Here is a 10,684-nt window from a genome sequence, read left to right on the forward strand (position 1 = left end):
CCCTCATCCGTCCGTCCGTCGCAGATGGCTGTGTTCGTAAAGGGACTGCATAAGAAAGAACATGTTTCTCGAAATCGAATCCGTTATTGTCGTGATTGCCGTTCAATCATCTCTGCTGTAAGCCTGTCGAGCTCGCATCCTTCTTCGTCACTTTCTTACACTCACCCGCCCTCCATTCATCGTGTCGCGCTGCCCCGCGATGATACCCCACCGTTGCCCGCCAATTGCACCCCAAAACCCACTCGATTTGAGGTGGCTCCTCCGGGAGTTGGGGAAGGAAAATTGTCCGGAGGATTTTCCGAGACCGGCTGCCGAAAATCCCACCATACAGAGGGAAGAGATCCCCTCTTCGACGTTTGATGGCGGATGGGAACTCCACGATCACAGATAACATCGGGCTTGGCCTGGACCAAAAATTCTTCGTCGAGGGGCCAACCTCGCTGCACTGGATGTCTGAACTCCCTTCTTCGCTGTATCTCGGCAAATGTCTCCGAGTGCATGTGTGCCGTGCAAATGTCCCTAGCCAACCATCCAGTCCGGTCATGCGTACTGGTTCGATGCTTTCATCGCGCTGTATCTAATCGAGGTATGCGTAACGCCGTCAGGGTGAGTGACCAGTCCAATATGTCGGTACTGGCTCGGGGTTGTCCCAGCCTTCGCTTGGACTGTCTCTTCCGTTCGCCATTATTTCCTCTTCCCCCCTTGCCAACGGCGCCTTTTCCTCAGTTCGTCTCCCAGAACTCTCACTTTCGGTCGCGGTTCTGTGCGGACCGAATATCGGCGACTCGGGCTCGGTGCAATGATCGGGCGGTTGTCCGGCGCGTAAGCGACATCCCGGCCGGGTAGGCTATTTGAGCTTGGCGAACTCCCCCATGCTCTACTGTTGCTTTCTTGCAGGTGCCGGTCGCCCGCTTAATCCGACGCCGACCAGAAATGCGACCCTCATCGAGGCACCAAAGTATACGAACGGGACATTTCCCCAGTCGATGGCGTTCCACTTGGCGAAGTTGTAGTACACCTCTGGCCCTAAGCTTCGAACTGTGTACAAGTGTCCAAAGTCGGCTACAAGGAGCACGAACAGGACGGTCTTCCAGACGCGCAGGTCTGATGTGGCGCGAAGAACGAGGGCTTCATTGAGAGCAAAGAGCAGGTATAGGTTGGCGAGCTGGGAGAGGACGATCGAGGTTCCTTGGGGAATGACTTCGGGTTTTGAGACGGCGTGAGTGAGCTGGAGATAGTCGTCGGGTCGCACGTGTGCGTAATAGGCACCGACAAGAGCAGAGATGGGCTCGATGCCTAGGAAGAAGACGCGGTAGAAGAGCGGAATGACGAGGCCTATTCTGCCGAATTGGGCAGGTTTGGGCGGCATCTTTGCAGCTTCTTGAGAGTGATATGTCGTCGACGAGAGAACAAGAAGGTCAACTTCTCGTCAGGAATTATGGAGAGTGAAGCTTGAAGAATTGAGAGGGGACGTCAGGGCGGTTTCGTCTCATCACTGGAGATTCTGGCGTGACGGGCACCCTGATGGACTGGGCCTCTCGTCATCGGCAGGAGCAAGGAAAAACTTGAGCTCCGGTTGACCGGGGCTCGACGCGCCGGAGCCGAAGGTAAGGGTAAATGGCCCGTGCCCCAAACGCAATTCAGATGGGAATTTGCGATCTCATGATGCTACATTGCTGCTTCAAGGTCGACGGTCACAGGTCACCGTAGAAGCTTATCATACCGCCCATCATTGGGACGATTATCTTCTAAGGATCTATCTTATAGCTCAACGCGCTGTATTTAAGTTGTGACTTGGTCCAGGAAGCTCACGATCTAACATGAAAGGTAGCTCACCTTCATGTCGAGAGAATCTGGGGAAGCGAAAAGTCACAAAATCATCCCTGACGAGGAGGATATGGCTGTGATTTACTCTCATTTCCGAAACTTAATCATTGAGATGAAGAGTTTCCCAGGCGCTCGCTTATCCGCGCCGTCTTTGTGTTTTAGACGCATCTGACAATGCAGCGCTCGGCCAAGGGAGCCCACCGCCATGGTAGAGGTGAGTGAGACCTTCATGGCAATACTCGGGTACTCTACTAGGCACATAGTGGCAGAGGAACAATAGGAGCAGGCGGTAAGGCACCGGTGAGATGTGACGGTGGATGGACGGAACGTTGCCCTTCATTCGTCGGCTGCATAAGAGTGTGACAGCCAATTTCCGATTGTAAAGGTCTCAGAGCCTGGTTGCCACAATGCCAACGACGTCCGCCATGCTGGGTCAAAGGATGAGTCGTCTCTGGACTGGAATGGGTAAGGGCGATTGCCGAAGCTGATGTTTGACTATCTGTACGGATATAATCCTCTGGATTATCGTCGTCTTGCGACCTCGAAGAGGCACACACAAATGGATGCCGCTGTCTCTGACACCAGGTTAAACACAAAGAACTGTTGACCAGACCGGAGTTTGCAAGAGAGGAAACATCGGAAATTGACTTTGGATCTCCGCTTACAGGGTTGCAGGCGGCCTAGCCTGAAGGATGCGATGCGGGAAGGGTGGGATTTCCAGGGTATTTGCATTCAGGGACCGAGACCCCGGGAAGTTGGACACTGTCGAGGCAGATGCTGCGACCTGCCTGCAAGTGGGAATTCAATGATACCAGCTGGCTGCCCACGGTACTAAGTTTTGTAGATGGGAATGGGATTTCGGGATGGGAGAAGATGGAGGGTAGCGAGAATTGGTATCGAGACCTGGCAAAATTCTCTTTCACCAGAAGTATCGAATACGTCTCTAGTCACCGGGATAGAGACAAGTTTCGCAGTTCAGTAGCTCGAAAATCCGAAACACCAAGTACCGATACCTTTGCCCCCTTCTGCTATTTGACAGCCCTGGTACCGTAGGTACCTCCGTAGGTACTTCCGCCACGGCGCCCGCGAGGCCTGCCACGCTGCAATTTCATTGTGGTTGCAGCCAACCTCGCGAGACGAGGCGGCGGTTCGGGATTTCGAGAATGGCTTGCCCATTCGGAATGTAAACATTGCGACGCTGTGTGATGAATGTCAACAGCAACAACGGCGCATGTTGATGCGGTAGAGTCGGTATTCTTGTCCTGGCACACTGACTTCAAGTATCGCGGTCACTCCTCTATCATCCCATGCCCACATGATGTTGAATTGTCACGGGATACCTTCTTCTGCTGTGCTTCCTCTTTGTCCACTGGGATCAACTCCCACTGTTTGATCATTTGAACACCTACGACTTACCTACCAGAGCATACAAAACCATCCGGATCGCACAAAGACGACTCGGTTCCCCGGGCTACCCCGTGCAATCTGCAACAGGCGTGGCGCACGTCCAACTACTTCTCGCCAGCACTAGTACCTTCACAGCAAGTTGAGAAGTCTGACAGTGGTAAGCACATACCTATCGGCCAGGCCGTCTTTCATCCTTTCTCGTTCCTGTGGGTGTGTGTACCTACGAATACTTGCCGGCTCCTGGTTTCCATCTCTTCTTCTACGCGCCGTTCTCGCACCTGTCAGCGCCAATCTGGCGATCTCGCTTCCGTTGTTGTTCTTTTCAACGGCCGTCAACTCGTTCCGTATTGACCTCTGGCATCGCTGCTTCTTCCCGGTACACAGATCTGAGAAACAGTAAAGTACCTAACTGAGGGAGTGTGATACCTAAGTAGGTGAATCTCGCAGAGGCGGCTTTCCCGTTCCCCAAGACCCAAGAAATACCTGGATACAAGTACGTACCGCACTCGGTACCGGAGGGGAAGGACCGGGACTTTTCTTTGCCCTTCCCATCGCCGGCTTGAGATTTACATCAACATTACTCGAAACCGTCGCCCAACAACCACAAAAGACTAGTCGCCGCCAGTCATCACACAAACCCGAGGCTCGCACTTGGCTGGAGATCTGCACTGTCGCCCTTTTTTTTCTTTCTTCTTCTCTTCCCTTTCTTTGTTGACTCGCGCTCCCACACCCGGGCACACACCAGGACACGCCAGGGCACCACGGCACCCACAGCTCGACGGGCAGATGCTCACTTGCTCATTAGGCACCGCACGAATACCTACCTGACCCTTCTGCCCAACTGCTCCAAGGTCATCGGACCTGTCTGCCAACTTCGACCTCCTTCATTCATCTCTGTCTTCGTGTTACCGTCACCGTCCTCACCCTCATCTTTCACCTCTATCCGTACTTCGACGAGAAACCTAGCACGGAAAGACTCGCTGGGTGGCGGCGCGTTCTGCCCGGTAGTGTGTCCACCACCCTATTTCCCGCAGACGAATCCAGACCCGATCCGGTAACCCCAGGAAGCCGATCCCTCTTCCCACCACCCAAGGAGGACGGACCCTTGAAAATCCATAGAGAGAAGAAGGGCCAGCCGGGGGGACGAACACCCTTCGACCCTGACATTTCGACGCCCCTAGGCCTGAATAGGTCGTCTCCAGCAACCCCCAAACAAACCGTCCCCAGGACCCTCACCAACTCTTCCTGTCGCGGCTTGCTCGCCCTGCCTTTCAGTCCCCAAAGAGCCCCAGGGGCCACCGGCCGACTTCCGTGGTTCAGCTTTCCACTGCCGCCCTCCGCCTGCACTGCAACTCAACCCCGTTCACGGCTGCTGCAGCCCATCTCGCTCTCTGTCTCAATATCTTTGAACCACACCCGAAAATCTCCAAAACTTCCGCCCAACCGTCTCCTTACTGGCCGCCACCTGCTTATCCACCCATTGTCCACCCTGCAGTGGCTCCAAGCCTTTAGCTGGGAAGTCCGAGACATTCCCGTCCTGCGAGTGTACAACTTCCCGGCGCCCCAGATAGAGTCAGGTTTAGGAAGGGGGAAAAGAAGCAAAAAAGGGAGAAGAAGCTAGGACTGAAGGTATGGAACCGAGACAAGACCCTCCGTACCTCCTCGAACTACCCATCTCCCTCTCTTACCTATTCCCTTAAACCCTTCAAACCTCCCACTGACCATGTGATGATCCCTAGGTATTTGTGCTGTGTTCGCTTCCCCACGAATCCGTTTCGACCTCCCCTTTCTCTTCCACGTCCCCGGACCCTTCCTTGTCGTCTCGTCTGCAAGGTCAGCTAGAGAAGATCCATCTCGACCTCTAGTTCTGGTCTCTAGGCGACTGTCGCCAACGTCGACGTCGACGTACGCATCTACAGCATGTCTGCACGCATCCAAATCCTCTCCGATTGGGCTCTGGCCCAGGAGGCTATCTACGACGAGCCCTCCTCCACTTCCGCCATTCAGGAAGATGCCTTTGATGGGAACGCCAACGCCAGACCTTCTTTCCAGCAACATCGCCTTCGTAGCATGAGTCTCTCCCTCCCATGGCGCCGCAAATCCTCCATCTTCCACATCGAACCCGAATTGTCGAGCCATCTCGAGGAACTCTCCCTCGAGCGATCTCGAAGCCACGTCGGCCCTAGCAACGAGAACTCTGAGAAGCACGGTCACGGAGCACACGCGGGAGGCAACGGCGGCAATAGCAATGGTAGCATCAAGGGCATGTTCCGTAGGGCGTCCATATCGTTGAAGGGCATTGTCCACCATCACAAGAGACATTCCATTGGGGGTGCTCATGGCTTGGAGGAGCCTCGAAATGATGTCCGTCCCGGCACTGCTCACGCCAACTCTCATTGGCACCGCCTTCGCCAGGCAACAAGCTTTCGACACTCCAAGACGTCCCATGGCCCCGACTCACAAAGCGATGCCTCCGCGTCTGATCACTGCTTCCCCTGCCTGCCACTCCCTGGGAGTGGAAGCGCGCCGCCCATCATTCCTTTTCACACAGGCGCCGCTGCCAAGGCTTCTGCCGCTGCCTCAAACCAGGCTTTCCAGAACAAGTGGCTTCGCGCTTCCTCTGATGACTTCACTGATCGCGAGAGCGGCATCGGCATCACCGTCACTGGTGTCGACTCGGATGTCGATGTGGAGGTGGAGGTCCAGGACGCCAACATCAGCCGAATCAACTTTATTGCGCAGCTCCCTGTTGAGTTGGCGATCCAGGTTCTCGCTCATTTGGACGCCACTGCTCTTGGCGCTGCGAGCAGAGTTTCGCGGGAATGGCAGCAAATGGTCAAGAACCAACATGTCTGGAGAGAGTCATTCTTGCGCGAGAAGACTGGAACCTACGCTACTAGTCTCCCCGTTCAACCTGGAACAGGACAGGGCGTCCCGCCCATCAACCCAGACGTGAATTGGAAGCAGATCTACAAGGCCAAGGAGGAGCTCGACCAGCGATGGAAGGAGGGCAAGGCTAAGCCCGTCTATCTGAATGGGCACCTGGACAGTATCTATTGCCTTCAGTTCGACGAGTAAGTATCAAGGATTCTTTCGGAAGAGCCTGGTTAACTAACATACGCATAGAACGAAGATCATCACCGGTTCTCGCGATAAGACCATTCGAGTGTGGGACATGCGGACATTCGAGTGTCGTCTGGTCATCGGCCCGCCTGAGGTCGTCAACGACGTCTCCCTGCTTCTCGACGACGAAGGACAGCCGGTTCATTACGCAACTCTCCCCGATAACCAGCGGGCGAATCCTTCGATGCCTGCCATGGTCTCCTTTCCCACCCACCACAAGGCATCGATTCTTTGTCTGCAATACGATGATCGCATGCTCGTCACTGGGTCGTCCGACGCGAGCTGCATTGTGTACAATGTTCGCTCGGGCTACAGACCGATCCGCCGTCTTCAGCATCATACTGCCGCTGTGTTGGATCTCGCTTTTGACGACAAACACATCATTACGTGTAGCAAGGACATTAGCATCTGCGTTTGGGACCGAGCGACCGGCACTCTCCTCCGTCAGCTTCGAGGGCATTCCGGTCCTGTGAATGCTGTCCAGATGCGCGGCAATACCATTGTCTCTTGTTCGGGCGACTTCCGCGTCAAGCTCTGGAACATTGACACTGGCAAAAACATTCGAGAATTCCAGGGTCACACCAAGGGCCTGGCGTGTTCTCAGTTCTCCGAAGACGGCCGATATGTCGCCTCGGCTGGTAATGACAAGGTCATCCGCATTTGGGATGCCAACACGGGCGAGTGTCTTCGCGAGATGAAGGCCCACGATAACCTCGTGCGCAGCCTGCATATCGACTCGGTCAGCGGGCGTCTTGTCAGCGGCAGCTACGACACTGACATTAAGGTCTTTGACATGGAGACTGGTCGCCAGTTGCTCGACTTCCCACGATGGCACGCTAGCTGGGTGCTGAGCGCGAAGAGCGATTATCGGAGAATCGTCAGCACCGGACAGGATCCCAAGATCCTCATCATGGACTTTGGTGCTGACGTCGCCGGCATCGAGGCACTGGAGAGCAGCGGCGGTACCTGCGAGATAGAGGGCGGATACATATAGAGGGCACGAAAGACGCATACAACCTACATAATATCCTAATACCGAGAGCGGCAAGGCTGGACCGCCCTCACTGACGACTTGGCTTCTTCATTTTTATTCGACCATCACGACTCGGTGGCGATCCGGCGTAGTAGACGTTATACGAAAACAAAAGAGATGAGGCGATTTCTGGATAGAACAGAACCCTCATGGAGGCGTATTGGATGATGACGATGGATACTCATCCACTTGCATTGGGATTGCGGGTGTCTGGTCAAGATCCGGTTTCTTTTCATTCGGGTTGGGATCCGTTCAAACACTTGGACTGGACTTTGTTTCTTCGTTTTGCATGGCATCCTGGGCCTTGTTGCATAGACGGCTACTGGATAGAAGCATTATAGACTCTGTTTCGCCATCATATATTTATCCGTGGGTGTTCGCTAACTGCCGCCTGCCTGGCCGTCCATTTTTCCGACGTCCTGCGAAGATGGGGAGTTTTGAGGTGACACTTTTGCCACTGATCTGCCATGCTTTATTGTCATGCTATGAGACGACGGGTTCATGATATAGAATGCGGAGAAATCGACCGTTTCATTTCAGACAAAAAAAAAGTCAACGGGCCAACGAAGCGGCAAAATAAGGTGGAACGGGGGTGAGCCTCGTTCCCATCAAAGCGCTGGCTGGTGTGGCAATATACCTGCTGGCCCATTCGGGTTTCAGGACAGGTGCAAGCAAGATCAGACGTTCCGTTTCGTTTCGACTCAAAAGGGTCTTTTTATCTGATGGCCGGTCGGTCGGCCTGGTTTGCGACTCTGCCTGGCCTTTTTGTTTGTTTCGAGAGTGTGTGGTGCGGTGGTTACCGCACGTCTTGGGTTGATTATCGGCGTGGTGGTAACGGATGAATCTGTGCTACGCGTCCTCTGGAACTGGGACCGAGATGGACATCTGGATGGAGATTGCGAGTGCTGTGCTACCTTACCGATCTTGGTGTTTCATGTCCTGTTCGACCGAACTGAGATGCTTTGGTACGGCTGCTTGTGTGTTGTCATGTATGCTGCAGATGTAAACTCCATGAGAATTGAGGGATGTAGTATACGTCTAGGTGCAAGGGAGTGCAGAAGCAATGGGTGTCCGGTTACAATGACGACCAGCATCAAAACATGCGCATGCGAAGCAGATGTCGATGTCGAGGCTCTTCTACAAGTTTAGCTCCATACCTACGGCCTCAAGAAGCTACGCGGTCCAGAGTCCAAGAAGATCATTGGGACTCAGTGCGTCTCTTCTTCGGACTCGGGCCTGGGAGCAATCTCATCTTTGAGCCTGCCCACGTCCCGTCCACGGTCCGAGAGCACGTCGGTGGGAAAACTGGATGATTGAGATCAGCCTAATGCGGACCTGACACACGGAGAAGGTCGCGGTCAAAGGGCGACTGACGGGCTGGACAGATCACGGACCGTGCCTTCCGGTATCCGCAAGGCGGTTGGCTACTTGCTTGAGCTTCGGAGACGTATCTGAGCGGTGAATTTGGACTTGCTGATGTAGGTGGCCGCCGATGTGGTTTACTTTAAGCTGGCGATTTGACAGAGGGGTCGGAACGGCGCGACGATGATGCTGCTCAGAATGAGTATCGTCTAGTCGCAGGTGGGATGATGTCCATCACAACGACACTGGAAGACGGTGGTGAAGGGAGCACAAAGACTCTCACGGCTTGTGAGCCTCCAGCCGCCAAATGCACAAAAAGCTAAAGTACCTTAGTTCAGACAAGAAGTATGTCTTGGTAGATGGTTCACCAGATTGAGGCTTTTGGCCATTCTTCCAGCTCCCAGTCTTGTATACACGCCAACATCATGATGATGGTAAAGATGGGCAGGTTTATGGATGGTAAAGTGGCAGACCTCAAACATCGTGTGTAGCTGTCTCGCGAACACCGAGGTTAAAAGAACCATCGGCCAAATACTTGGTAGCTTCCCACCTGCCTCTGCCAAGTATCGTGACAACAGTCACATGTGTGAAAGAACACAAGAAAAGCATCAGTTTCAGCTGCGTTATCCGCAAATTGTCTTGGGCAGTTGACTCGGGCCCTATTCGAGCGAGAGGCCTCGATTCCAAGATCCTCCAAGATGTCAAGATGGAAGCTGAAATAGGGCCGAAGAGCAGGGGTCGTTCCAGAACAAAAGTCGAGTATCACGAACCGACCTTCCATTTCTGTCCTTCCCCGGACCCCATTTCCCCTCAGCATCCACGGCCCCAGACATCAGGTTTGAGTGGGTTAGGGGCGAGGGACAAGCCCGGAGTAGAGGCAGAGGAGAACACAAATATATTGGGCATTGCACATTCACAAGAGCCGCCGTGATGGTGCCGGATGCGACGCTGCTCGGTCGGGCCGGATGGGCAGCGGAGGATCTGAGCCTTGTTGTGAGGAACTTCATCTACATGTGTTCGTCTCATGTTGCCTAGTCTTGTCTTCATCTCACGATGCCTGCCGCCGGAGTGTAGATGCCGCCGCAGCGTTAGGTAGGGAGGTATTTTTGTTCGACCCCCGGATCGAACGGTGGCCCCGGAGGCGCTTCGGTCTCATTCTATGGATTGAATTGCCTTGGATAAATCTCCCGCATGCCAAGTTAAGGAAACCCCGGATCCCCTCTCCAGATTTGTCTCGTCCAATACATCAAGGCCTCCAGGGCGTCAAGATATCACCGCTCTGCAGAATAAAATGACGCCGTAGAGGAGCCGGCTTAGACCACGAGGCTTTGACGCTGATGGGAGAAATTAGACTTGATGGAGTGTCCCGTGGGGATGATCTGCGCTACCGACCGACGCGGAGAATCTGCGAGGAAGAAAATGGTCACGACACGCTAGGATGAGGTGGACGAGGGCGCAAAATTACCACGAGGACATGGGATGGAGGGGATTCGAGGGGGGGATATGTTGGGGTTCGCCCTAGGTCTCACGACTCCACGATTCGATTCGCGAGAGAAAGTACCACACGTTGCAATAGCCTGTATGTAGAACACTCACAAGGTGTGCCCAGGCCATGTGGACAGGAGGGAACATGGGCAACGCCACCTGACCGCGAGAACGAGCAACAAGCGCTCCTCGGAAAGGAGGCTAGAGGCGGCAGACGTAGATCTTATTTTGGGATGTACCCGGTTTAAAGATGATGATATCGAGTATTGAGCTACGCTCTAAATGAACCCAAAGCCAAGCCAGGCGGAGACAGGTCTTCAGCCGGAGGGATTGTCGCGAACCGTTTATGTCTCTTTTGGGAGGAGAAGGGAGAGGTTTCTGAACTTTCTGGGCCCAGAACCGTCCCTTTAGCCTTCACGCATGAAGGTTAATTTCCGTCAGAAATAC

General features: G+C 54.1%; 2 protein-coding genes across 2 annotated transcripts; one reads left to right on the forward strand and one right to left on the reverse strand.

The window, feature by feature from the left end:
• Nucleotides 1-877: 877 nt before the first annotated feature.
• Nucleotides 878-1,369, reverse strand: CABS01_11171 (uncharacterized protein; the record flags this gene model as incomplete). Its single annotated transcript, XM_060544526.1, has 1 exon — nt 878-1,369. The coding sequence occupies one exon, from the start codon at nt 1,367-1,369 to the stop codon at nt 878-880; it is 492 nt and encodes a 163-aa protein (XP_060397774.1).
• A 3,785-nt stretch (nt 1,370-5,154) lies between these two features.
• On the forward strand, nt 5,155-7,351 carry CABS01_11172 (WD repeat domain-containing protein; the record flags this gene model as incomplete). The annotated part of the gene is made up of 2 exons (XM_060544527.1): nt 5,155-6,308; nt 6,361-7,351. 2 exons carry the CDS (start codon nt 5,155-5,157, stop codon nt 7,349-7,351), a joined length of 2,145 nt encoding a protein of 714 aa, XP_060397775.1.
• Nucleotides 7,352-10,684: the final 3,333 nt, after the last annotated feature.

This window comes from Colletotrichum abscissum (assembly GCF_030869225.1).
Source record: "Colletotrichum abscissum strain IMI 504890 chromosome Unknown Scaffold_30.1, whole genome shotgun sequence".
NCBI classification, from domain to species: Eukaryota; Fungi; Ascomycota; class Sordariomycetes; order Glomerellales; family Glomerellaceae; genus Colletotrichum; species Colletotrichum abscissum.